General features: G+C 36.3%; 2 protein-coding genes across 3 annotated transcripts; both read left to right on the forward strand.

Annotated features, from left to right (window-relative positions):
* Positions 1–1539: 1539 nt before the first annotated feature.
* LOC117412893 (metal regulatory transcription factor 1-like) lies at positions 1540–18805 on the forward strand. Of its 2 annotated transcripts, none has more exons than XM_034021516.3 (11): positions 1540–1649; positions 2995–3465; positions 8311–8549; positions 10462–10593; positions 10722–10795; positions 10918–11051; positions 11643–11720; positions 12068–12170; positions 12434–12984; positions 13824–13887; positions 14166–18805. In XM_034021516.3, the coding sequence occupies exons 2-11, from the start codon at positions 3043–3045 to the stop codon at positions 14609–14611; spliced, it is 2244 nt and encodes a 747-aa protein (XP_033877407.3). In that variant the 5' UTR covers positions 1540–1649; positions 2995–3042; the 3' UTR covers positions 14612–18805. The 2 variants fall into 2 exon arrangements, with proteins under 2 accessions (XP_033877407.3, XP_058853472.1); XM_058997489.1 differs by having other exon boundaries at positions 13827–13887.
* Positions 18806–21220: 2415 nt separating this feature from the next.
* LOC131699708 (threonylcarbamoyl-AMP synthase-like) lies at positions 21221–26069 on the forward strand. The gene is made up of 6 exons (XM_058997492.1): positions 21221–21545; positions 22011–22212; positions 22419–22533; positions 22866–22985; positions 23389–23531; positions 24918–26069. The coding sequence occupies exons 1-6, from the start codon at positions 21374–21376 to the stop codon at positions 24982–24984; spliced, it is 819 nt and encodes a 272-aa protein (XP_058853475.1). The 5' UTR covers positions 21221–21373; the 3' UTR covers positions 24985–26069.
* The last annotated feature ends 479 nt before the right edge of the window (positions 26070–26548 follow it).

The raw sequence follows: 26548 nt of genomic DNA on the forward strand, positions 1-26548 counted from the left end.
TACAGCAGGAATGGAAATAAGACTCCCATTGCATAGCGGTTTGACCCATTCCTGGTTTTACTGAGACACGACCCATACGACACACATGCACTTGTTACCTATACACTGTGGCTAATCACACTCATATTAAAACTTGGAATGGGTGAAACTACTATGCAACAGGAGTTTTATTTCCATCTCTGTAGAGTATATTGCTTATTTTATCATCTGGGAGAAAATACTAACTCCTAGAACGGCCACTCCCAGTATTACCAGGAGAAAAAAATGCTCTTTTACCAATGCTGCATCTTTCCAATTAAGTTTGTTGTATTAGCTGCCTGTCTCTGGACATATAAATACTGTATGTCAAAAAGAGCTATACTTTGAGAAAAAACAAAAAAAACAAAACAGGATATCATATTAGAAAATAATAATAATAATAATAATAATAATAATAATAATAATAATAATAATACACATTTATGTGATATATGAGCTTCTCGTAATTGGCAACCACACTAACTGTGCTGGGTTGCCTGTGGGGATAGGTCGTGGAGCTGGACTTTTATTACTAAAGCATTATAAATGTACTGTAGCTATGTCATATCTGTCATTACAGTGGTGGGTGTCTGCAATGTGGTGTTTATAGGTTTTTTTTTTTTTTTTTTTTTTAACATCATAGAAAAAATACAACTGTGTCAGCAGTTATGTTTCAATCTTTCAATCTCTCTCTCTCTCTCTCTCTCTCTCACACACACACACACACACACACACACACACACACACACACACACACACACACTTTTGCTGACAAACTCATATATCCCGAAAATGTCAGTACTCATAAACAACATACGTTAGTGGACAATTAAATAATTACATCTCATTCGTTTCATTATTAGCGCCAGAAAAAGAGTCCATTCTGTTTAAACTAAAATTCCCAGCATCCACTCGGCAAACAATAAATCACGTGACGTTTCTGTGGTGACTTTGGGAATGTGTAGTTTAAATGGGAATGTGGAGCAAAGATAAACTACTGTATTTCCGGGCGACGATATATGCCTAAATTAGAGCATATTAATACCGTACCGCATCGTGTTTCCGTGTTTCCACCACAGGTTACATGTGAAGTCGGTTACCGCTTACTGAACTGGGTTTTCGTCAAGACACTATATTTACTTTTTTTGTTTTTATAAAGTAAGATGAGTTTCATATAATAACAACACATTTTAAGTTAATATGTGTAGATTTAGGGATAGGCCACCACCGTAATAGTTTGCAAATAAGTTACTTTAAGTGTGTATGTGTGTTCGGGGGGGTGGGTCAGATAACTAACCAGTTACTATAGCAACCTATATATATATATATATATATATATATATATATATATATATATATATATATATATATATATATATATATTCATAGATACATTCTTTTCAATTTTACCCAGTTGTTAATAATAAACAACAAAAGATGAGGTGGATACAGAATACTTGTAATTTTATTCGATTGTTTTAACGAAATATTTCCCATGCTGCCTCTGAAGAGGAAGCTGGAAGCTGGTCTGTGTGACGTTGTTATTTTAATCATGGTGTCGCTAGGGAGGGGAAGGGAAGAAAGTGCAGGCAACCCGAAATACAGACAGGTTCGGCATCTCAAACACACTGGTAAAATGATTTACAATTATTAAAGTTGTTCTAAAGAAACTATGTGTTTTCATTAAACCCCAGCTTTTGTTTACGTAGGTTGTCTGTTCCAGGAACGATTGGTTTTAGTTGCAGTAGTGCTCACTGAATACGGTGCAGTGTTGTTTTATTCTGGAGCTTTCGGTATAATAAAAATAGTAAGCACAGTAAGTAGCACATCGTCTTTTTGCTTTCGTAAAGTTTGTTTTACGTAAAGTTAAATTGATTTCGTTTTAGATCAGTTATACACTTATTTGGTTATAAATAAAAGTGAAAGGTTGTGATATCATATGACATTATCAGAATTTTTGTCAACAAACCATGAAGAATTATACACGAGTACGACAAAACCCCAGATAAACAATGGTACAGCAAAACTATAATACTACAACACGTACTACTACCTATGTTGTGTAAATTGCATCTATTGTGAACAAACCTCAAATTCTAAAAGACGGAACGCTGTTAATATACACATCTGTAAATGCAGACATAGTATGTTTTCAATGGAAGCGCTGCGATTATTGGGTTTGTGTAACACACTGTACTTGATACAAATACATTGACGTACAGTAACAGTTAATGTAGCTGGTCATTTGTATAGTTTTTGTCTTTGCTAAAATGAAACCGTATTGTTGCAAATTAGGGTTTGAAAGAAAAACCCCAGAAGCCGTGGAATGTGCATTAGTCGTACAGATGTCATCGTAGTACTGGTCCTCAGTTTTTAATATGTTGTATGGATGGTGGAGAGAAAGTTCGGGGTGTCAAAGTTAGAAATTGGTATTAATAATGAAACTGAAACTCTGCATTATGAATTTGTTGTACGCTTGTAACTAGGAGGCCTGTGTATTTTTGGTCTCCTGATACTGTGATCTGAGCAACCAGGCACTGCAGTGTGGATATGTAAGCTGGTATGCTGAAGCTCAGGGATGCACAACGAAAATGGAGATGCAATAACATACCGTTTCACCAATCTTGCACAAAGCTGAAGTAAACAAAATGTATATATTTACATTTTAATGGTTACATAGTGCTAGATTAGTATATAAGTACAATGCTGAAAAATATTTTTAACACAAGTGACATCTAGCTATTAACAGGAGATCCTTGACATAGTAAACTAATTTTGAGCATTTCTCAAAATCAAATATTTACTTACTCTCCTGGTAGCTTACTCAAATGGTGTTGTGCAATTGTGATCTGTCACAATCTGTCGTTTTTTTTTCTGTCTACATAAGGGAATCATGGCATATACATGAAACATTATAAAGTGAAATGAGATTTCTTCCAGTTTATTCCATTCGGCTCTTTTTTTCCTTTTAAACAGAAAACTGCAGAGCTCTGACGGTGGGCTTGCACTGAATGTCATCAGATCATGGGTGAGAATGTCCCACACAAAAACAACCTGTATTTTGAGGTTGAGGTGGAAGAGGATGAACTGACCCACGAGGATAAGATGGTAGAGTTTGATAAGAATGGGCTGCTGCCCTCCTCCTCCTCTGGAACAGTTTATGACCGGACAACTGTTCTCATCGAACAGGACCCTATAAGCTTGGACGATGAGGACGACGATGGTCAATGTGAGAACCACAGCATGACGTTTTTAGCCGAGGGGTCTGAGGAAGGGTTTACTTTCATGGCAGATCATGAAGGAATGTCGCAAGGATATGTCCATCACACCATCTCTCCGGATCAGATCCAGTTCATTATTAACCCAGGTTCTACTCCTATGCCAAGGAACATAGAGGGAGCGACCCTTACTCTACATTCAGAGTGTCCAGAGACCAAGCTGAGAGAGGTACGGTTCATATTATTATTATCATTATTACCTAGAAGATGCCATTAAGTTAAGTAAGATTTTAATTTCTTCTACCGCACTGTTCAGAGCCACAATGGCCTGTGTTGCAAGTTCGTTTCAAGGTTTAGATTTTTGTTTCAAAATTTAGCTGTCTAGTGTAGTAGGTAAAAGTTAAGAAAAATCATGTCATGGGTTTTGCAACCCGCCATTGGTTCTGAACTTCTCAAATGGTCATATGCCCCCTTTTGTGATTCAGCAGTGGCTGGCATCTTTCATTGCCATTGTTTTGTTGGTGGAATCAATGTAGCGAGAAGCAATATGGCTTTGCAGGCCAATCTGGTGTGTTGCACACCTGGGTATTGCATAAAAAATGCCTGTTGTAATGAAACCTGCCAAGGACTTCCATTAGTGCATCATAATCTTGGGGTATATGGAGTCTGTCTGTTATTTGTCACTTAATATTATTGAGTCAGTTTTGTACCTCAGTGTGTGTGTGTGTGTATAATGGTTTTTAGTAAAGCGTTAATCACAAAAAGGTTCAGAAGAAACATTTTTTGAAAATATTGTTTTGAACATTTCTACATTACATGTGGTTGCAAATTAAAATAAAGAAAAAATGAATGGAATTGAGGTTAATAAAAAAAAAAAGCATAACTCAAGTAGAAATGGAAATACAACTCCCATTGCATAGCAGTTTGATCCATTCCTGGTTTTACCATGAGTTTAATAAGACACACCTGAGCTCTTTTAGCCTTAGTATGTGTTTTGCTGCTGATAAAGATCATAGTTCTCTTTCATCACATAGGAGGCTGTGTGGTCCAGTGGCTAAAGAAAAGGGTTTGTAACCAGGAGGTTCCCGGTTCAAATCCAGGCTCAGCCACTGACCAACTGTGTGACCCTGAGCAAGTCATTTAACCTCCTTGTGCTCCGTCTTTCGGGCGAGACGTTGTTGTAAGTGACTCTGCAGCTGATGCATAGTTCACACACTCTAGTCTCCTGTAAGTCGCCTTGGATAAGGCATCTGCTAAATAAATAATAAAGTATGCATGCTGTTCATTATATGGAGACATAAGTTATGGACTGCTGTAATTAATGACAGGTCATTTTTGTTGAGTTATTCTGTGAGGTTTGGGAATAGATTAACAGCAACCAAACAGAATACTGTTGGACAAGGGGGGGGGGGGGGGGGGGGGGGGGGTGGGTTCAGTTCATAAAGTGGGAGACAAATGCTCTCTGTGTTCCAGATGCCTGCCCCCTATATTCATCTTTTGTTTCCCATTTATACTGTTTGTCAAAAATAGAATGCCTTGTTAAGTTTATCCTAAACCTCTAAAAGTTGTAATGCCATTGTCAATGCTGTATGTGGACATTTGAAAAATATACAAAAGTAAAATAAAAACACTGCAAATGTGTTGATGACGGTGACAATGACCTCTGACCTAATAGCTGCTATAATTAGTTTTTTAGCATGACAAGTCAGCATTGTCCTTGATAAATTAATAATAGTGCATAAAAATACAATAATCATTGGGGATGACTGCAGAGAATGTGATAAATTAGGAAAGTGGCATGCAAAGTTGCAACATAACCAGTGCTGCAGGCAATGGATACTGAAACAGAGCAACGACTGTTTTAATAATGTCAGATGCCCTTAAAATATATCTATACTGTGCATTTCAAAGTGAATTGTCCTAATGTTACATTTACATGAAGTATACTTAAGGGTTTGTCTGCTACTGTCTATTGTTACATTACAATGAAGCATTCTAATGTACATTAAAAAAAAAACAATTGGCATTTTTCCAAATAGTGTGTTTGATATACTGGACCTACTGTAGAGAGATTGTATTCAGCTTGGATTCTTGAGTAACAAGCTTCATAAATCTAAAAGAAAAACATACTGTAGGTAAGGCTTTGTGTCCATTGTCTAGTGTTTTTCATAGAGATAAATGCAATTGTTTGCAAACCTATCAACATTGCTTCTGCCAAACATTTTTGTCCTATAGGTAACAAAGTGGCTTTGAAAAGATCATGCGTCTAATATGTCCCTTTGATAAAGCAGCAGCCTTTCAAAGGTCTTTTGTAAAAGTGTGCAATCCTACGTCCCTTGTGCAGGGAATCAATATATGAAAATGTAATATCTGGCAGAGCTAAAGCACAAGTAGGTTCATTTGACTTAATCTACCTTTCTTCTTTACCTCCTGGCTGCAAATAGCCTATTGTGTGCATAACAGTAAATGCTCATGGGGAAACCTTTTTTTTTAAACATATCAAAAGACTTAGAAAGGTTAGTTTACCCACCCAACCTGCCATAGTCAGAATGTTTTTGAAAGGCAATCTTTTAGTGAAAACTAACCTCTAACATTGTGTGTGTGTGTGTGTGTGTGTGTCTCTCAAGTGTATTTTTTTGTTTTTTAAAATAGAGTTACTGGTTTGGTCCTCATTTCATATTAAAAGATGGTGCTGCAGTATACTGTCACTGTTCAATCGAGTATGCTGTTCTCTATGAATGGTTCTCTCTTATCCACCTCAAAATAAAAGCAAACAAACTGGGTGTAATTGTGAATAAGAAGTTTGTGTTACAGTTGACCAGCTTGTTCTGATAGTCATTTATAGCAGAGCATCAGAAATTGTAACTATCTACTTTCTGTTTGCACTTGTCATCCAGTTGCACTTCATTCATTTTGTTAGCTGAGCATGCAGTAGGCTGTGTAGGCTATTGTTTATTGCAGAGGATTTGCAGACTGTGTTGGATTTTTATTGACTCAAAGGGGTTCTATAAAGTTAATTGCAGAGTGCTGGTGCTGTTTAAACAATTATTTTCTAACAAATCTCTGTATGAACACAATAATAAAAGCATCCAAGCAAGTCTAGATTAGCACAGTGATTTCCATCTCATGCTGGGGCATCACTGTTTATATCTGTTTACCTCCAGATTAGGTCATTGAAGGCTGATAAAAATCCATTGAGGGTGCCTTGGTTTAAATCAATAAAGCCTGCTTGGGTATCCCTATTCAAGTCCACTACATAACCAAATAAAGCACAATAATAAACAAGCAGATCTCTATTGCTGTTACTTTGTTCAGCAAGTTCATTTGCATTTAATTTAATATAATTCCGATCTGAAAATATAATGTATTCATTACCAGCGAGTCACAAGTTGCACTGCAGCGGTGTGGAATGCTTTAGGCTTTTGCCAGTATTATTCTTATTATTATTATTCTTATTATTATTTATTTCTTAGCAGACACCCTTATCCAGGGCGACTTACAATCGTAAGCAAATACATTTCAAGTATCGCAGTACAAGTAATACAGTAGAGGAGGGATTAAGGGAAAGAGAGATTTGTTCATACCAAATAAATTGACTCCACAATGAAACTCCACAAAGAAACTGATGTTTTGTTATACATGTTACAGATGTAATCTCTGTCAAAAACAGAATTGAATTGCATAAAATTCCCCCCAATTGCATAAAATTTGCATAAAATTCCCCCCAATTGATCGGTACCCTTGATGCGTCTTTACCTCAAAAGGTTGAACAGAAATGGCGAGCATTTGGAAGTCGTGACACAGCATTGTGCAAGGGTTTGGCACAGACTGCTGTTTCCCGCTGTTACTGTACAGAAGTAGGCTGCTGTAGAAAAGAAATGCCTCACAGAGGTTGGTGGTTTGTGCCCTACAGCAGTGAAGGTTTATGTTCATTTGTATTTTTAATTATGTGTGTCTGTTTTGTAGCAAAAAAGGTTACTTGAGCTACTTTACAGTCAACAAAGTATAAAGACAGACTAGCTGTGTTTTAATGAACATGAAGCCTACTGCAGTATTTCACAATGATATTATATTAACATAGATTGTGTATAATGTTTATCTACTTTGAAAGAAATGTAGCTGTCCTTTTGTGGCCTGTGCAGATTGATTTAGTATGTTTGGTCGTTCTTACTCAAGACTTCCATATAGAAACACAAACATTGCATCGTTGAAAAAATAATTAAGGCACTGTGAATAAAAGTACCCTACTACATCCAGTAAGTTGGTGGATCCACAACTGTTTTATATTGGCAGAAGCTAACCTAATAGGGCGTGACACAATTGGCCAGCCATTTAAAAAATACAATTTTACAAGCTGCAATTGTATTACTCTACTGTGTGTACTGAAAGGTTCTGTTTTTGCTTTGACTGGTTCTTTCTTATGGCAAGACATAGCACAATGTGATGCAGTAAAAAGCATGTAGTACAAGTTTCAACTTGCACATCTTTTGTTGGATCCCAATAAAGAAATGTCTGGAGTGAGAGAGACCTAAAAGGCCAACTGTTCGCAGAAAGACTAAAACTATTGTGAGATTGTTGTCGGCTGGGTGTTAAAAGCCAAGACCACTGGCAGTCTTCTGATGAAAGCTGCTGTTCTGTCCACTCACTCAATAGGGGAGAAGTGTGATTTCCTTTTTTTTTTTTAACTCCTTGCTCTGGCCTTTGCATTTCTGGATCACTCTGGGACACTGATTTTTGATTGAGGCCCCAGTACACATGAGTATTTCACATGCACCCAGAAGTGTTTATCCACAAAGGATTTGCCAATAGGAAGAGCTGTTCACCGTTGCCATGACAACAGATGGATATACTTTACAGCCCGGTGATCTATAGAGGGACCTGGCTTTGCATCTCAAACCAACAGTGTAATTTAGTCTTTCATAAAGTAGTTTATTTGGCTTCTTTCCTGGAGGAAGGGTCTCCCAACCAGATACTCTTCAGAATCGTATGATCGGTAACTTGCAGACGTTAGTTCAGATCTCAGTCCCGTTGAGTTTATTTTTCCTTGCTTGATTTTGTGTCTCTTGTCTTGCAGGTTAAAAGATATCGGTGTATGTTTGAAGGCTGCACACGTACCTACAGCACAGCAGGGAATCTGCGTACTCATCAGAAGACGCACCGCGGGGAGTATACATTTGTCTGCAATCAGGAAGGTTGCGGCAAGGCTTTTCTTACCTCCTATAGCTTAAAAATTCATGTTCGGGTCCACACAAAGGAAAAGCCCTTTGAATGTGACGTTCGGGACTGTGAAAAGGCATTTAATACACTGTACAGGTAAGGAAGCACCAACAGGGTTTTAACATCTGGGAAATAGATCATTCATTTGGATAGATTAATGTCTGTTGTTAATACCAGTAATTGCTCAGTTTCTCAAACAGCTGACTCTGCCCATTAATTACTTAAAGTGGATTTTTTTTCCCTCCCTTATAAAAGTATGATCTGTGGAACTGATGTTTGCACTTTGACCCTTTTTTATTATAAATAATACACTTTTATTATTATTACTAAATATGAGATCTTTCTTTTCTGTTTTTTTTTTTTTTTATTGCAAAAACACGTTTTTACAAACATTTTTCTTGAGCTTAAATCAAATCTGCAGTTTAACTTTTGGTTTAACATATTATATTTCCTAATAGCCAAAATGGCATTTATTCCTACCAGAAATAAAACATGGTTATACAAATAAATAAAGTACCATAAAATGAGTGTACCTTTTTATTATTCTTTAAATCAAAATGGGGTAAACTGCCAAACTTGCCCCAGCTCTCTTATGTATGAAATCCTGATGTCAATAAAATACATTCAGTTCAATCACAAATACTAGGCTAATTGTATTTCAGTTGATTATTTTGGCATTCTCTCTGTAGCTGTATATAAGGTAAGACAGTTATAAAATAGATTCACATTTACTTCTTAAACTATAATTTACTGTGGTGAAATGGAAAATCCTATGATAATCACTTCTCCATCACTTGGAACTTGTGTAATATGCCTATTACAGCTGTGAAGAACTTATCACTGGAATGCACAGTCCTCATTAATATTCATTAGCTTGTAAAGGAAATCCCTGAGCAGTCCTTTTAATCAATAGACAAGCTTGTTGCTGAACTGATAACATGAAGGATGCCAGCAGATATTTTTGGAGTGAGATTTTCTCGATTCTTGGCTCCGGGGGTGCTTGGTTCACACCTCTTGCTCTAAAACTTGCAAGATTTGTAACTGGACTATGTCAAACGCTCAAGTCTTGTATCTCTGCATGATTAGCCTTACTCAAAAAAAAAAAAAAAAAAAAAGCCTACCGTTTTCATTAGTCTTGAAAGCTAGAGTTATTCTGAAACTGTGTGCTTTAAAGGTCATCTCCATAAACACTGAAGTAATGTTCCGTTGGATTGAAACAGGGTCAGTTGCTTTTGTAATGTATTTGATTTGAATCCAGCACTAACACATGCCCTTCAGAAACTGGCAAAACCTTCAGGGTCCATGAATTCATGCTTCATCAGCGTCTGCTACTGTCATCATGCTGCTCAACCTTTTGATTCTGTGAACTTGCTAAATACTTGCGCTCTCTATCTCTCTCTCTGTCTCTCTCTCTCGCTCTCTCTCTCATATGCAGTTAATGGTGGTCTGATATCATTATACTGTACAATACATATTCAAGGTTCATATGCAAGTAGTGTATCATGATTCACAACATGCAATTAACTGTTCCATTCTAAATACTAGTAGAACTATCGTAAAATTATCAGACATGGAATAATGCAGTACATCTAAATCCCATGTCACCTGTATTTCTAGTTGAAACATGTGCATTTATTCACTGCACAGCTTTGTTGCTCAGGCAGTATGACAAAATATTTGAACAGCTTTTAAAATAATAGGTAATGTTCCTTCCATGTAAACAGTGTTAATTATTTTCCAGAACAGACCAGTGTCAAGTCTAGGTAGTTGCCATTTAAGTGGTGTGTACAGTTCTCCGTATGTTGAATTTGATTCCCATTTGTCCTACTGTACAATCATTAACCTGACCACAGATCTATTGTGAAATGGTAAAACGAATCACCCTTTTTTAATGTTGGACGACTCATTCACTTGGAACAAGGATTGCTTTTTTAGAACTTGATATTGGATCAGTTTACGAAGTATGAATCTAATGCAGAAATAACATAATCTGCCTGTGTGTTTACAGACTGAAAGCACATCAGAGAATTCACACGGGGAAGACATTTAACTGCGACTCAGAAGGCTGCACTAAGTACTTTACTACACTCAGTGACCTGAGGAAGCATATACGAACTCACACAGGAGAAAAGCCATTTAGGTACATTGATTTATTTCCTTTTTTCGCTGGTTGAGGATTGTGTCAGTATTATTACAGTATTGTTACAATGCACGCCAGTTATTTTAACTGGTGTGCATTGTAACATGCACAATGTGCTTTGATTCTAGGTGTGACCATGATGGCTGTGGCAAGGCCTTTGCTGCCAGTCACCATCTTAAAACTCACGTCAGAACGCATACTGGTAAGTTCAGCAAGGTTGGTGAAGAGGCTTATTTATTTTTCCTGTTACATGTTGAAGGTGCTGAAGTTAAACTGTACAATATCAGAAGGGATTTTAGTATAACCGTGTACTAAACATTGCAGGAGAAAAACCTTTCTTCTGTACCAGTGGTGGCTGTGAGAAGACGTTCAGTTCTCCGTACAGCCTGAAGAGTCACGTAAAGGGTCACGACAAAGGACAGCCTTATGGGGGAGCTCTCAATCATTCCTTATCAGAGGTTAGTGTACTGTACAGTATGTCAAGGTATACAGAGTGGCAACCTATAAAGCCACTGTTTTATTTTCTACAATGCAGTCGTTTGCAGACGAGTAATTAAAACGAGCAGGTTCAGGCCCCAGAATCTTGACAACAAGATTTTTTATATAGTCCTCGGGATCAAAATGGTGTCATCAGCTACAGTGCCACCTGGACCATAGATGTCTTGTTGTTCATTGACTGGTGCCTGCCAAAGCTCTGTGGTTTGAGAATTTTTTTTACTGGCACGCTGTTTGTATCTATGAATTTATGCTTGCACTTCGCAGTACCAAATAACAAATTCTTTAGACTTTTCATAACAGTACCTGCAGTGTCAGTGCTTTTAATGATATCTTTGATGCCAGTTGTCTTATTTTGTATTGTTTTTATGAAGTTGTATTGTATCTGTATTGTACTGTGTTGATGAGTAAATAAAGTGATAACTGACAGTCATGTCAAGTACTAGACACTAGAGTTGAACAATGATAACACAGACCGTATTTTCTGATCCTTTTTTCCCCTTGGTTATTTCATCAATGAATATTACTCACGTTTCAAATGTATGTCTTCACAGGATGCAAATCATTCACTTTGCCTAAGCGATTTAAGCTTGATTTCCACAGACTCAGAAATCAGAGAGAACTCAAACACTGTAAGTCTACATGCGTTATTGTGAAATAATATAAAAAGGAAGTGTACATTTTAAATGAAACAGGTCATTGATAAGCCCCAGGCTGAGAAGGCTGACCCCCTGACCATTGCTGTAACAAACAATATATTATTTGGAAGCCTTGAGAAACTTCTTAAATACCTTATTCTGCATGTGATCTAAATGGATTTTTAAGGATACCTTCTGTATAAGCCTGTTTAAGGATACCTTCTGTATAAAAAATGCACGATGCTTGCAATGTAATAACTTGATTTGTTTTTAATATTGTACAGTTCATAACTGATGTACTGATGAAACACATTCAAATGTGTCTAACATTTCTGTTACAGTCCCAAGGTCTGGATTTAAACAGTGTTACACCGGTGAGGGTATTTGAGTTGATGTTTCAGAGCCCAGAAAACAGTGTTAATCAAGATGACTCTCAACATGCAGGCAAGTATAGCAGAATTTGCTAAGCAATTGCGTTTACACCATTGAAAAAAACGAATACTTTAAAGATCGATTCACATGTTAAATAAAAAAGTTGTTTATAATTGTGTGTGTGAGTATATAACATAAGTTGCACTAAAATGTTTAACCATTTTTCAGTACTTTAAAGAACATTTCACTACAGCATTAATGAAAACTAGGTGTTGTAAATGAATATTTTATAACTTCCTCTACTCTGATATATACGTACATATTTGTAATTGCAGATGCGTTGATTGAAACGTTCAACTCTGACAATCCGACTGGATCCACTGTTCCTACTGTTGCAGACTCCACTTCGCTTTTATCTTTTCCGATCCAATATCCAACGTCATTGCAAACAAATGTGTTGGAACCTTCCCAGCCAACTCCTCCACCTACAACTGCCCTTCCAGCCACCTCTGTTGCCAGCAGCTCACAGCAAACCCTGTTTGGGAATACATCCAGTGTGTTGCAGACACCTGAAGTGCCTGTCCCTTCGAGCTCTCAACAGTACCCAGCCAGTCAGCAAGACTTCCTTCAGCAGACTCCGCCTACACAGCTCGTCTCGCAAGGACTTCCGGTGATAGCGGGAACTAGTGCCACTGCTAGCACAGAGCCACTCCCAGCCATGGGGCAAACTGTGCCTTTAGCTGCAAACCTGACTAGTAACCCAACTATAGCAATCACCCCAACTCAGAGCACCAGCATTCTCCAGCCAAGTATTGTAATGGCAGATCAGAACCTGCAATGGATTTTAAATGGTGCTGCAAACGCCCAGCAGAATTCTGACCAATCGGTAAGAGCATTATTAAATAAAAAAAAAAAACAAGCAACAGGACATAATGATAGAGGAGTCCCTGTTGTTTTGAATGTTTTATATATATACAGCTGTGACCAAAAGTTTTTCATCAACCTATATAATGAACTAATTTTGCTTCATGAAGTCGAATGAAACTGGCTGAATAATGTTACATTAACATATTGAATTGTATACTGCTTTGTAGTTCTTCATATACTTAACAAAAAACTGACAAATTGAAAAATGTGACAAAAAATCTAACTTGAAATACTGTACTACAATTATGGCTACCGGTAGACTTTTGCAATATAATTTTGTAGTTTATTTAATTACAAAATGTTAAGTAAAAGATCTAAGTTATATAGTTTTTTATTTTAATTATGTATCAATCCTAAAATTCTAGGCAATACAAAACTTTTGGCCACAGTTGTATATAAATAACACCAAATGCCTGCTATTTTCATTCCGGATAAGCAAGTGCTAAGCCTTGATTTGTTTTTTTACTCTAATTTAAAAGTGTCTTTTAATCCAAATCTGAATTTGCATTTTTGTAGATGCGAATGCAAATAATATACTACAGGGCATTTTTCACCTCATAATGTACACAGTAAAAAAGAAATATAATGCGATGCCAGGATATTACATCAGTGACAAATTATTATTCTCTTAAGGACTAAATGTGCCCTATCTTTTACAACTGAATGGAAAAGAAAAATACAAATAGTAACGAGGCACTGTACTAATCTTTTAACATTTACCATTCAGAAGCTGTGGGATGCATTTGTATTACATTGTTTAATATCCAATTACATTTTTTGTTAAATTACCTTCCACAGCAGCAAGCTCCTAAGGTTGAAAAATTGTTTTTTACCACGGCAATACCAGTGGGAGGAATTTCAGGTATGTATGATGGATTTGTTTATTTAGTTTTATTTTTGTATTATTTTGCATTTAATAATGTTGCTTTGTAAAGATGTAATCCGGTAGTTGTCTAATTATGTTCGAATAAAGAAAACTTAATTACTGTTGGATTTTTAATTTTATTTTGGTGTGTAACATTTAAGTTTCTGAAAGAGAGACTCGTTAGAAAATAAGAAATAAGGCATCCTCACTTTTTAGTGGTAATTGTAAGTGAAGAGTTGTTGCTAATTGCTTTTCTAATTATTTGTATATTTTAGGAAACCCAGTTCAGCAGATCGGTCTCAGCGTTCCGGTCATCATTATAAAGCAAGAAGAATCCTGTCAGTGCAAGTGTTCTTGCCGGGACTCTGCTAAAGAAAAGGCATCTAATAAGAAGGACACATCGCCTCCCTCTCCTCCCCCTCCACCTCCTCCCCCTCTCCCTTTGAATGAGGAGGACCTCCCCACATCTTCACAGAGCTCACTCCAGCAAACAAATCCTGAATCCCCGCCTCGGATAGTCCCCTCTACTTCAGAGGGACCCAGTAGCCGAACCCAACCGCCAGACCCCCAGACAGACACCTTGATAAACATGGACATGTCTGACTTCCTGTCTCTACAGAGCCCGGAGACTCCTTCACATATAAGCACTATTGAAGCACTACTGCTGGTCGCCGATGATTTTAATGTTGGTGGAAATAGCGGTAACAGCTTCTCCAAGTAACAGTCTCATTTTCTTCGTGGGTTTTGGAGGTCTGCATCACGAGAATAAGCCAATCTGCATCGACAGCTTTTTTATTTTTATTTGAGGAAGGATTTTTTTTAATGTTTCCATTACAAACAAGCATTTTGTAAAGTGAAACCCTAACTAGATAGACAGAAAAAGTTCATTATTTACAATTGCAGGCTATTGGGCTGTTAAAAGAAGAAAAAAAAAATACATTCCCAGAAAAAAAATAATATTTCTACCATATGTGTCATATGTAACATTAATAGATGTAATATTTTATAATACAGCACCCTGTAAAGTTTGCAGTACTAAATAAATTAGACCTATGGTCCTTTAAGTTATTCTAACCATGTAAGACATATAGTAACCTGTTTTATTCACCATTTGATTGAAACTTTGCCTTTTTTTATTTATTTTTTTTGAGAAGGGAGATTGAGACCTTTATATCTACAAGAAAATCTGCCTGTTTCAAAATCCATTTAACATGATCTGTGTATTTTCTTTCTCTTAAATTTTTATTTCTCTAGGTGTGACCTATTGTTAAGTACAATGGAATCTGTTGGCAGAAATCTGAATTCAAATAGTTTATTGCTAATGTCTTGCTGTGTGTGTGCCTAAAATGGTATTTGTAGCAATACAAATATAGTATATAATTAAATCTGGGGATAATTATTACAATTAAAGCATACTTGTTGGCTGAAATTACAATTACAATGCTAGTTTGTTCAATTACAATTACACTGCAGTAATTGCAATTATAACTAGTATTGCACTAAAAAGTTACATAAAATGCTGCACACATTCGTGTTTAATCTGTTTATTCTACCAAGCGGTAATCACAGGTACAAATTCAGAAACACACTATATAATGTTTTTTCAAACAAATGGGGTCGCTGAAAGTGGTTGAGAATATGAGAAGAATGTTCGCTCAGTGTGAAACTGTGAATGATAAAGCTAGGAAAGGTGTGTAATTGAATTGTAATTGATCAATATGGTAATTACAATTACTCAGGTGTGCCAAGGTTCAATTACAATTGTAATTACAAAATACACAATTACACTTTAATTGACCCCAGGTCTGTATGTGATCAACTGAAAAAGCTGTATTTCATTTAATGTTTCCTTTTAACCCTAAAATAATTGCCTCACCTGACCTTGAACTAGCAGGGAGAAATAAATTGAAGTATGTACTTACTGTGACAAATGTAGGAGACTTGTATAGATACTGTCCTTTTTACTTAGTCATTTTTAAACATTTTAAATGATCTGTTTGGATATTTCTCTAAAGAAAAATGCTTTATCCTTTATGGAAACAGTAGTGTTTGAACTTACAATCGGCAAGACAAACTGGTGGATTTAGGTTGCAAGACCTTTAGATTATCTTGATTCCGACTGCTTGGCACCAACACTAGAGGAAGCTGACATGGCACAAAGGCCATCTATGATTCAGTTAAATTAAATACTAACAGTTGAAATTTTGTAACCAAGATAGATTAATTCAAATGTAATTCAAATACATATTCTTCAGCATTGAAGGTCACACCTGTGCTGGGATATCTAAAACAGTTGACAGATACTAGATCTATGAGAGAGGAATATTTGGGTAAGAATGAAATGTGAGTTGCCAGGTTATGCACCATGCACTAGTATTGAGGCATACAAGCACTTTAAGTTACTATATCTGTTCTGGCAACTGATGACTTTTGCACCATTTAAAGGGACATTTCTTTCAAGTTTTTTTGTTTGTTTTTGTGTATGTGTAACTTTTTTCTTGTATTTTATTTTTGCAGATGTGCAAAGATATCATTATTCCTGTGCTGCAGCAATGCATCTTCTCCCTGTAGACAGATATTCTGCCTTTCAAACCCTTAATGTTAAGTTTTTCAAACCCTTAATGTTAAGAATATTTATGACAACGTCCTGCCGTAAGTCAGTCCTGTGATGTGACTGTTGTGGTTTTTAAAATGCAACACAGCAGAATATCTGGGTCTGTATGTAATTTACAGTACATTTGTAAAGGAAAAATGTATTCCAATACAGAATCAGAATTGTTATGGTACTACTGCCAATCTATTTTCCTAATGCAATTAAACCAGAGTTATTCTACAGATTTTCTACAAGTTTTGGTTTAAATTGGTAACATTTAACAACATTTTTTTGGTCATATTTGGAGGTGTGCATTAACCACCTTTTATATTTATAGCTTCAGAATTAAATAATCTATGCAAACCTTGTTGAAACTAAGAGCTAAAGTGTTTTTTTCTCTCTCTCTCACTCTCTTCGATTGAAGCCAACCGTGTTCTTGTCAGCATTTGCATTTTTTTATTTAACAAAATGCATTGCTAGAAATGATTCCTGAAACCTAAATGTAAACAATACCTGTAGATTTAGAACACTGAGATTTGCAGGTTTTTTATTTTATTTATTATTTTTGACTAATTACCAGTATATTTGTTTAAAACTATATTTTGATGTTGATTTAGTTTATGGTTAATGGATTATTGGATTTGGGGTTCTTCTCAAACATCCTATATTCAAACCATCAGTGTTTGTTTAATAAGTCATACCACACATGCAAATGACAACATGTTATGAGTATATAAATATCAAATTGTCCTTGAATTATCACAAACCGAGGGATGGCAGCTGGTCTGTTTTGCCATGCAGAGATCCATGTTTTCCACATCATCTTGTCTATGTAGTTCAAATCTTAATCTGTTAGGATGTGTCTGACTGAAGTATCCTAACTGTATATTATATGTACTGTACTAAAATGTTTTAACCTGATAATATGTATGGTACCTTAAAAGCAAAATGCTATAATTAGAGACAATATGCATTATTATGTTAAAGGATTAACCTTTGTATCTGTTCTGGACCATAAAATCATATATATTTTTTTTTAAATATAAAAGCACAGTTAAAAACTCTCCAGTATGTTTCTATGTTGGCAGTCAATGTGGTTTTAGACAGCATATTCTATCAATATTTCAGTAATGCAGTAATTAATTTAATAATACTAATAATTTACAAATGTTACTCGTGTGTAACTTTTTTTCATGAAAAAAAGAAAATGTTCCTAGATATATTCTTTTATGATTATTTAGATATTTGAAAGCATTCAATAAAATCAACAAGGTTATTTACTGTAACACCTACACTCTATACAAGTGTAAATACAGTTAACAACAGCTAGCGATTCCAAGTATAACTCCCAGATCCTCCAAAGTACACCATTAATCTGTGTTAAAAGGTCAAAATCAAAATTGTTTAGTTTGATACATTTATTATTTAGCCATAGTCTGTGACAGTTGTATTAAGGCACTTTTTTTTTCTTTTCGTTTTTCTAAGAAAAGGGTACTGGTAAAACAAATTTGGTTATTTGACGAAAAAGATGTTTGCAAATTTTAAACAAAATTCTGTTATAAGAATTATTTGGGTCAGTTTGCATGTTCTAATAAAGATTATATTGTTTTGTTATATTATGTTTATGGGACAAATTAATTCTCCTGAGGAGAAGAAAGATAAGTCTATATATAACTTGTCCATTTTTTTTCTTGACTTTTTTGGTATGTATTATATATATATATATATATATATATATATATATATATATATATATATATATATATATATATATATAATGCAGATTTAACCAGATTCTATAGAGAGATTATGACCTGTTGTGCAGTCTCCATGTTTAATTCTTCAGTTACTGATGTTTGTAAACCAATAATACTTGCCAGAAATTTTGCTTGGCTTAAGGTTTAGAGGTATTGAGCCCTGTCGTTTAGTCTTCACAATGTAGTATTGTAAATTGAACTGCTGAAATTGATTGGGGGTGGGGGGAGATAAACAGTAAAGGTTCGAGTACAGGTGATGGAGATGCAATCATTTCAATACTTCATGTCCTAATAGGTGTGTTCAGATCTTTTGAATATGTCCACTTGGGTGAAAGGATGTTGAAAAACAAAAATACTTCCAACTGAAGACAATGTCTCCCAACCCAGAGTGAAATGATTTAACATTGTAAAGGATTTGTATTTTTAAAGAATGTAAAATGTGAAAAACCTGTTTTGCTTAATTGCTTGTTTTGTATAAAGTTATATTGTATTATGGTTTAAAATGCTGAATAATGGAAATGTAACATTTTTGGAATGGAAAGCAATTAAATCCTATACTAACTTATCTAATTGTGATTGCTTTTGTAAGATTTATTGAATTCACTAAAGATCAAAGTTAGATCTTTAGCTTTTCTTTCTTGTAGATCAGATCTCTGTACTTGTCTTTTGAGGACACTCACATTACACTGTAGATGAAGCATGTAACCTCACGCTATTTTTTTTTTTTTATATACAAAAGCATTTCTGTTAAATTGTGTTTAATCTGATTGACACAAATTACATACATGATGTACAGATTTGTGCAAATGTAGCTGTATCGGCACTTCAAATGTTCTAAGAGTCTAAATGTTTAACATTTAGACTCTTCCATACCATTCAGCACTTCAGTCCAATAAGACCATTTATTTACTGGTGAATTATGAGCCTCCTAACGCCCATGTTGGGTCTGGCAAATATCCTAGCCTTAGACATGAATGGCCTTTAAGTACTATAGGCAATCAGCCAGGACAAGGTCTGAAAATGAATACACTGCATGTCATAACAGAGAGAGTTCAAAGGTCATCTGTGGATATTAATGACTGGAGGTTTTCCGTCAGTAATATCCACAGATGACCTTTGAACTCTCTCTATTGTTTAATCAAGGCCCAGGGACCCCTCCTCCCCCTCTTGAATGTTGCTTATGCAATCTTCAGAGGTTAGCATTTCAACAATTTAATTGAAATTCCCTTTCAGCCCAGCTGAACTTTGGTAGATAAATCTGCAGTGGTCGTGTACATTCAGAGTTCTTCAACAGAATACACATCAGCCAATTTCTACAGTACATTACCCATTTAGGACAATTTGGAAATACACTGAATACTCCTGAAGCAGCTATCCAAACTTTGGAAAGAAATTCACACAAGAAAACATCTTTAATATATATTTCAACATTTATTAACATCCTGCGTAAAGAAACCTTTTCAAAATGTATAAACACAATGATCAATAATATGCAAATAACTTCTAGTCTGTGTGAAAACTGCCAGCCTCTTAAAGATACGTAGCAGCTTTAAAAAACTTATTTTATTTCTCCAGCGATCCTTTCTGGCCAGCATCTTATTCACATCTTGATGGTTGGTATCAAGGGTCTGCTTTGTTTATTTTGATGGAATCTAAGCAGGATCATTTGCAGGCTCAGCATTTCTCTGCAATTAGACACAGTTAGTCAGTACATAGCAGTTATAAGACTAAGTATAAACCTTGAAATGCAATACACCTTGGCTGCAACATAATACAGTCGATAAAAGAAGATGGAAATAATTATATACCATGATAATGGAACGAAGTCTCGAGAGATCCTCCAGCATTCCATCACATGCCGTGATTTTCATCAGAAGTTCCTCCATTCTGCTATCAACAGCTTCGTAAAGCCCCACCTGAAGTTTTAAAAGGCCGGGTAACACTTCCAAAAACAGGTCAGGTGCGCAAGTGTACAGTACATCTATTGCGTGCCAAGCCAACGCGACTCAAATAATGCTCACTACCCGCATGAGTTGACGTGGGAACATAACGATCCCAGGCAACCGAGTGTCTTAAATATTTTATCAACAAACCTGCTCCTTCAAAGGATCGGGCAGGTGGTCGATGTCAGGTTGAACTGCTTTCTCGGAGTCTTTCGTTTCTACAGCTGGTCAAAAAAAAAAAAAAAAAAAACATTATTTTGTATTAGTTGTTTATCTATTTAAAACAAACAAAAACAAACAAAAAAAAAACTTTACGTAAGATAAACTGGTACATAACCTGCAAGTTAATTGTCAGTTTAACAATTCAATTTACCTGTCTCCATCTTGTAAGTTACCAGAATTTAACTCAGTCTACATTTGAATTCAAGCAGCTTTTAAAGGTACGGTATGTAATTAACTACAATTACGATCACCACCTTGCTGTAAATTGATTGGCTACATACACGAAGGATAAAGGGAAATGCGATAAGCTAATGGGTTTTTAGTTGACTTGATCTGTTCAGTTTTCATAATAAAGCAATGCGATAATGGAACCACGATCAGTACCACTTAGGTGAATACGAAGTCGTTAGCGTAGTGCTGGTAGTAGTGTTATTCATTTAGATAGGGTCACACTTGTTTTTATTAAGATTTGAAAATGCTAAAATAAATGTCCTGGAAAATTGCACGCTCAACACATACTTGATAAATACACGTATTATTATTATTATAATTATTATGATGATGATGATGATGATGATGAATAATGTCACGATATTCTAAATAGACATCTGAAAGTAATTTCAAAGTGACCACAATAAAGTCTAAGAGATTCAATTGCATAATGATTAGGGTAGGGTAAGCCTACTAGTAATTAAAACAGCATTGAATCTAATACAGCTATAAACCCCTGTGAAAATATACAAACCTACATTCATAGCACACTGTTACATTCTGCGATTACTCTTCTAAACACCTCAAACATGGCAGAGAAGTATTTCTACCTTGACTTGCATTGATCAGTATTTCGAGCCTGTCCCCTTTAAGAGTGCTGACGTAGCTACACACGAGTGACCCGGAAATAACTCCAGGATCTTGCTGCTGGTTACATCAGAACGCAATGTTACAGGGACCGTGCTGTCTGTGTTTCTATGCTGTTTCTAACCAGGCTGTCTCATGTTGCTTTTGATGCATTGATACGTTCAGGTATCCGTGCTACAAACTCAGCTAAAACAGACATGTGCAAGGAGCTCAAGTGCAGAATACTGAAGCTAGGGATTGCCAACGCCGGGCCCGCAAAGCAGTCGGGGGACCGGGTGCAAGGTAAGGTGTACCACGGTGACAAGCAGTATTGGAATACAAACACGTGCAGCGCAATCGAGGCGCTTTTTATAAATGAAATGCAGCCTTTTTAAAACGCTGTATTGCGCTGCTATACATTCACGTGTTTACCAAAGAAAGGCTTCCACAGATTTCTGGACACTTATTATTTTTCAAAAGCAGATTTTGTTGGCAGTCCAGTTTGTATGTCATACCATCCGTCCCCTTAACTTGCTACATTAAAGGCTTGCTTTTGGTTCTGTGTTGGCAGCAGGAGGCTATCAATTCTGTAATGAAACATCTAGAAAAGCACAATAACACATTGGGATGGCCCCTGTAGTTTGACAGTCTCAACTATTTCAAAAGCATTTTGTGCCACCACATACCATACCCTAGTATTGTGTAGCGTTACCTTTAGAGAGACAGCACAGGTACGGTAAGTTATCTTTTTTTTTTTTTTTTCTTCAGTTTCAGCCTGGAAGGAGTTTCTGAGCACCGCGGTTAGTGTTTTAAAGCAGGGGAATGTGGTGGCCGTGCCAACTGATACCGTGTACGGATTGGCTTGTCTCGCACAAAACTCAGAAGCCATCCAAAGGATTTATGAAACGAAAGGACGAAATGGAAACAAGCCTTTAGCTATATGCGTGGGAGCGGTGGAAGACATTTACAAGTAAGTCCAAAGAAAACCAGGCTACTTTCTGTGGTGTGTGTATACAGAAACAATAGGACAAATTCAGTGGTTTTGTAAAATCTAAATTTCATTACTGACCTTAAAATAGAACCCCTGTGTCCATTATAGTGCAGTTATTAATAATATAATGGAACTTGTTTAATTGTGTACTTGGAGTCTAATATACTCTTTTTTGTGATTCTCAGATACTGTAAAGTCACTGTCCCAGATCAGTTACTAAGAGACCTCCTCCCGGGACCTGTAACGCTAGTTTTAGAGCGATCTGATGAGCTGAATAAAGACCTGAATCCCTTCACTCAGGTAAGAACTATCAGACAGTAGATGTTCCGTTTGCAGAGGATCTCAAATTGAAATGGGTAGAGGTGCAGTGGTCTAACCAGGGCATTAACACAGTCTTTCTGCCTCTGGATCGAGGGGAAAGGGTTTTGAAAGGAGTCCCGTTGGCTTCAGCGCAGGTGGAATGTGTGGCCACAGTTTAGATTTTGGACGATTTGATTTGAGTTGTGCAGACAGGTGGAGACCAGGCATAATAGATAACATGGGTTCTGGTTACAAGACGTTTCGTGCCTCAGATGGTTTAAAAATGGGGTTGCAACAAAAAAGTTGACTTTTAAATGTTGTGTTTTTTACAGTTGGTGGGAGTACGGATTCCAGATCATGCTTTCATGCAGGTTTTAGCGCAGAAGTGTGAAGAGCCCCTGGCTCTAACCAGTGCCAACATCAGCTCCCAGGCAAGCACACTCACAGTAGATGTAAGTGTTTCTTAATTTTACACAATACTGTACGTTTTGATTCTCAAATTAGTATTTTTTTTTCATTTTAGAGTACTAGCAAGTACAAAAACATTTAATCAAATAAATAAATCAATTATTAATTACTTTTTTTGGTGATTCTAGCTAACAATATGATTCCAAACATGTGCATGCACCATTTGCTGTATAGGTCTCAAATATGCAGTTTTATTATGTTACAGGAAACCTGTATTTTTAGTATTCAACAAAGTAAAAGAAATTTAAATGAAAATGTAAGTTGTCTAGAACATGAGTTTCTTTGCACATTTTTGACCTAGTTTATAGTAAATGGAAGAAAACAGATTTTTGCTAATTGTGTCTATTTCAATCAAACAGTACTTTAATGCATTTCCTTATTTTCCAGGAATTCCGTGATCTTTTGCCTCAGTTAGCCCTTGTTATTGATGGCGGACCAATCGGTGATGTTATGAGCCCCGAGTGTCGTTTAGGATCAACAGTGATAAACTTATCTACACCAGGACAATACAGCATCATAAGACCAGGATGGTAGGTAGCTTTGAGCTTTAGATCCAGTTTAGATATTCATTTTTATTTTACTATTCAAGCAACAATTTAGACTTAATATTTAATGTTGGACGACACTTGTTTAGTTTGTATTATATAGTGCTGTCAGGCAGGGGATCCTGTTTTAATTCCCTAAAATGTCCTATCCTTGAGAGTCACATACCGGTCGACCTGTAGTGAGTGGAAACTGTGTGTCCAAAAGCCCTTTCAATCACATATTGAGATCAGCTCGGTAGAGCACCAGCAGAACCCTTTTGAAGCTCTGAATACAATTTAGCAAGGGGATGAAATAAATGCTGCTTTGTCCTCTGTAGGCAATCAAGAGCCGCTGAAAAAAATAACGTAATTTGGTTCCTTGCATGTTTTTGTCCCTCGAGCTTTTGTAGTGCGTCTATTTGCAAAGAAAATCCATTATGCTGAGTTTTCCAAATACCATCTACATTATTCTTTCAAAGCATTTCTAGTTGGCACGCTGTGCTTTCTATGTACTTGTCAAGCCTGGAATATCTAGGCCAGTTCATAACGCTTGAAAGACTATCCGTCCACGCTGTTGCTGTTGTGGCCCTTAAATAGGTGCTTCTTACCCTTTTACAGAAGAATAAAACATTAGAAAGCAAGTGTGAGATAGAGGGTTGTGAGAGACAGCAGGGAGGGGGTTAAAACCTCCCTGTGAAAGAAATGCACCTTTTTGTTTGATTGTTTCTGCTTTTTCAGTTAATCAGTTTTGTTAATTGTCTTATTGTTTTGTTTAATTGTTTAATTGTTTTATTATTAATTATCATCCGCACCTGGGCGTTATTGGAAATTAGGCCCAGGTGCGGGGTTTAAAAGGAGGGCAGGCAGTCTGCTCGGGGCTGCTAAGGAGAAGGAGGCAGAAAGGAGTGCTCTGCTTCCTGGCAGTCACGAGGTAAAAAGGTATAGTGCAAACCTGTGTGGTTTTGGGACAGGGAAACGGCTTAGCCGTCCTGTGGTAGTTAGGTTCCTGCGTGTGTAGGTAGTGCTCGGAAAGAGCTAGGTGTTTGTTTTGTGTGTGTTTTATTTTGTGTTATTAAAAAAATAGCGCGTCAGCGCTGAAAATTCAATTTCTGTCTGCTGGGTCAGTTTTTAAAGGGGCAACGAACGCAAGTGAGTGCAATCCTTTCACACAAGGTTTTAAGTTGCTTGCTCAGAAGGGTACGATACATATAAACATTTTTTTAAAAGCATAAAACCACAGGGACGGCTTTTTCCTTTTGATCTGAATTACGCCAGTGAAGTAAAAAAAGAGCCTTCTGAATTTTCTTTCTTCATCTTTACAAACGTTTAGTGAAAAGTGCTTTCCCTGTTGCCTCCTTACTATTTTCTCGTTCTTTCATTTCTTTTTTACAGTGCACTTACGGCTACAGTTGAAATCCTTGAGAACAAATACAGTCTGTTAGAGACTCCGGATCACTGAATTAACTGTACGGTACTGTACTGCAAAACGCACAACTGACCTTTACTATTGTATATACTGTACATGAACTTACAAAAGCTTTCAATGTCAGAATACCTGAAGGGGGAGTCAGCAAAATAAAGGAACATCTTCCATTGTCCACTACAGTAGCAGATGGAACTTGCAAATCCTTCTGCAGGGCTAAAATGAAGACTTTTTTGACAAAAAAAAAAGATTATCCTATTCTGTTTTGGTATATGACTCCTATAGTTAAACTAGTAATATATTGACTCCCACACGTTGCCTTTATGGCCACTATAGTTATAGATGCATATTTCTTAGTGACAAAGTGTAGGGATGTCAGGCAATCGTGTGGTGATTTGGACACAGATCTTATTAGAAACGTTGAAAGCGATTTGTTTAAATGTTATGTGATGAAAAGATGAATGCATCTAGATTGGACACTCCGTATTTGTCTTATATGACAAACAGCTGCTTAATCTAAAAAAAAAGATACAGGATATGGGTTAGTTATGAATTAAAACCTTGGGCTGTATTCTTAAAACAATAGCATGACTGAAGTCACATAGGACAGCACTGTTAAATTCAATAGGCGTGTCTTATTTGGCAGCATTCCAAAAAAGACCAAAAGTAAATATCTGAGCTACACATAGATTAAATCCCCCTAAAATACCTAGCTTACAATGAAAAAGCCCCTCCACCTGTCACAACTGAGTTCAGTTGTACTGCTGCTCTCAGACCATAATGCCTTTGTATATAATTTGTAAGAGCACAGTGCCTGTATTTAATATATGTTTTTAAAGATCTAATGCAGCTAATTCACTGTACTCTTCTGTATTTATTAATGCCATGATTTATCATGACGTTACTTTATAAAACTGGAGATGTGGCTGGGATAATGTAATTCACATTGAAACCGGGAACTTGCATTTTTTTGTATGGGCTATTCTATTTTTTTAACCAGCAACAGTTGTTTCTCTTAATGTTCAATATGTTTTAAGACCATGTGATTTTTTTTTTTTTTTTTTTTAAATTTTAATAAACAGTCATCTGCTGGTGACCTGCATACTGTGTTTAATATTAAGCATTCATGTTTTTCTTTTGTTATAAATAAATCCATATTTTGTCCCAATCCTATTGGAGAGTATTGTAGATGTAAGTATTGCTACACTTCCTCTGTGCAATGCAAGAGATCATCACTTCCTTGGTTTGTATAATAATCACATCGTATGTGTTGCACAAGGAATAAAACTCTGTAACCTCAGGACTTCAGTAGGTCAGCAAAGCCTTATAGTTTATCTGTTGCCATTTTAGTGGGAAATGGATTTCATATAATATTGAAGCACATACAGTAGGATTCAATCTCCAGTGTAGAAAATCCTTTTCAGGAGCTCTCCTGAATCTAATGCAGATACAGATTATAAGACCTGAAGCAATAAGAAAGAGCTGTTAAATCCTCCTTTTGTTTTCTCCACTGAAGAGTCTAGTGCTTTTTAGTGCTCCACTTTCTAATCATTCCTGTTCTTATTCCGGCAGAGCTCTTTTCTTTACTTATCCAGCTTGC

Source organism: Acipenser ruthenus, chromosome 23 (genome assembly GCF_902713425.1).
Source record: "Acipenser ruthenus chromosome 23, fAciRut3.2 maternal haplotype, whole genome shotgun sequence".
Classification (NCBI taxonomy): domain Eukaryota; kingdom Metazoa; phylum Chordata; class Actinopteri; order Acipenseriformes; family Acipenseridae; genus Acipenser; species Acipenser ruthenus.

Excerpts from the sequence above, each read along its gene's own strand:
- LOC131699708 (XM_058997492.1), top strand. The coding sequence starts at position 21,374 with ATGCTGTTTCTAACCAGGCTGTCTCATGTTGCTTTTGATGCATTGATA. Across the intron at positions 22,213-22,418 it reads GCGGTGGAAGACATTTACAA|ATACTGTAAAGTCACTGTCC; the intron begins GTAAGTCCAAAG and ends TGTGATTCTCAG. Across the intron at positions 23,532-24,917 it reads AGCATCATAAGACCAGGATG|TGCACTTACGGCTACAGTTG; the intron begins GTAGGTAGCTTT and ends TCTTTTTTACAG.
- LOC117412893 (XM_034021516.3), top strand. The coding sequence starts at position 3,043 with ATGGGTGAGAATGTCCCACACAAAAACAACCTGTATTTTGAGGTTGAG. Across the intron at positions 3,466-8,310 it reads CAGAGACCAAGCTGAGAGAG|GTTAAAAGATATCGGTGTAT; the intron begins GTACGGTTCATA and ends CTTGTCTTGCAG. Across the intron at positions 12,171-12,433 it reads AGATGACTCTCAACATGCAG|ATGCGTTGATTGAAACGTTC; the intron begins GCAAGTATAGCA and ends TTGTAATTGCAG.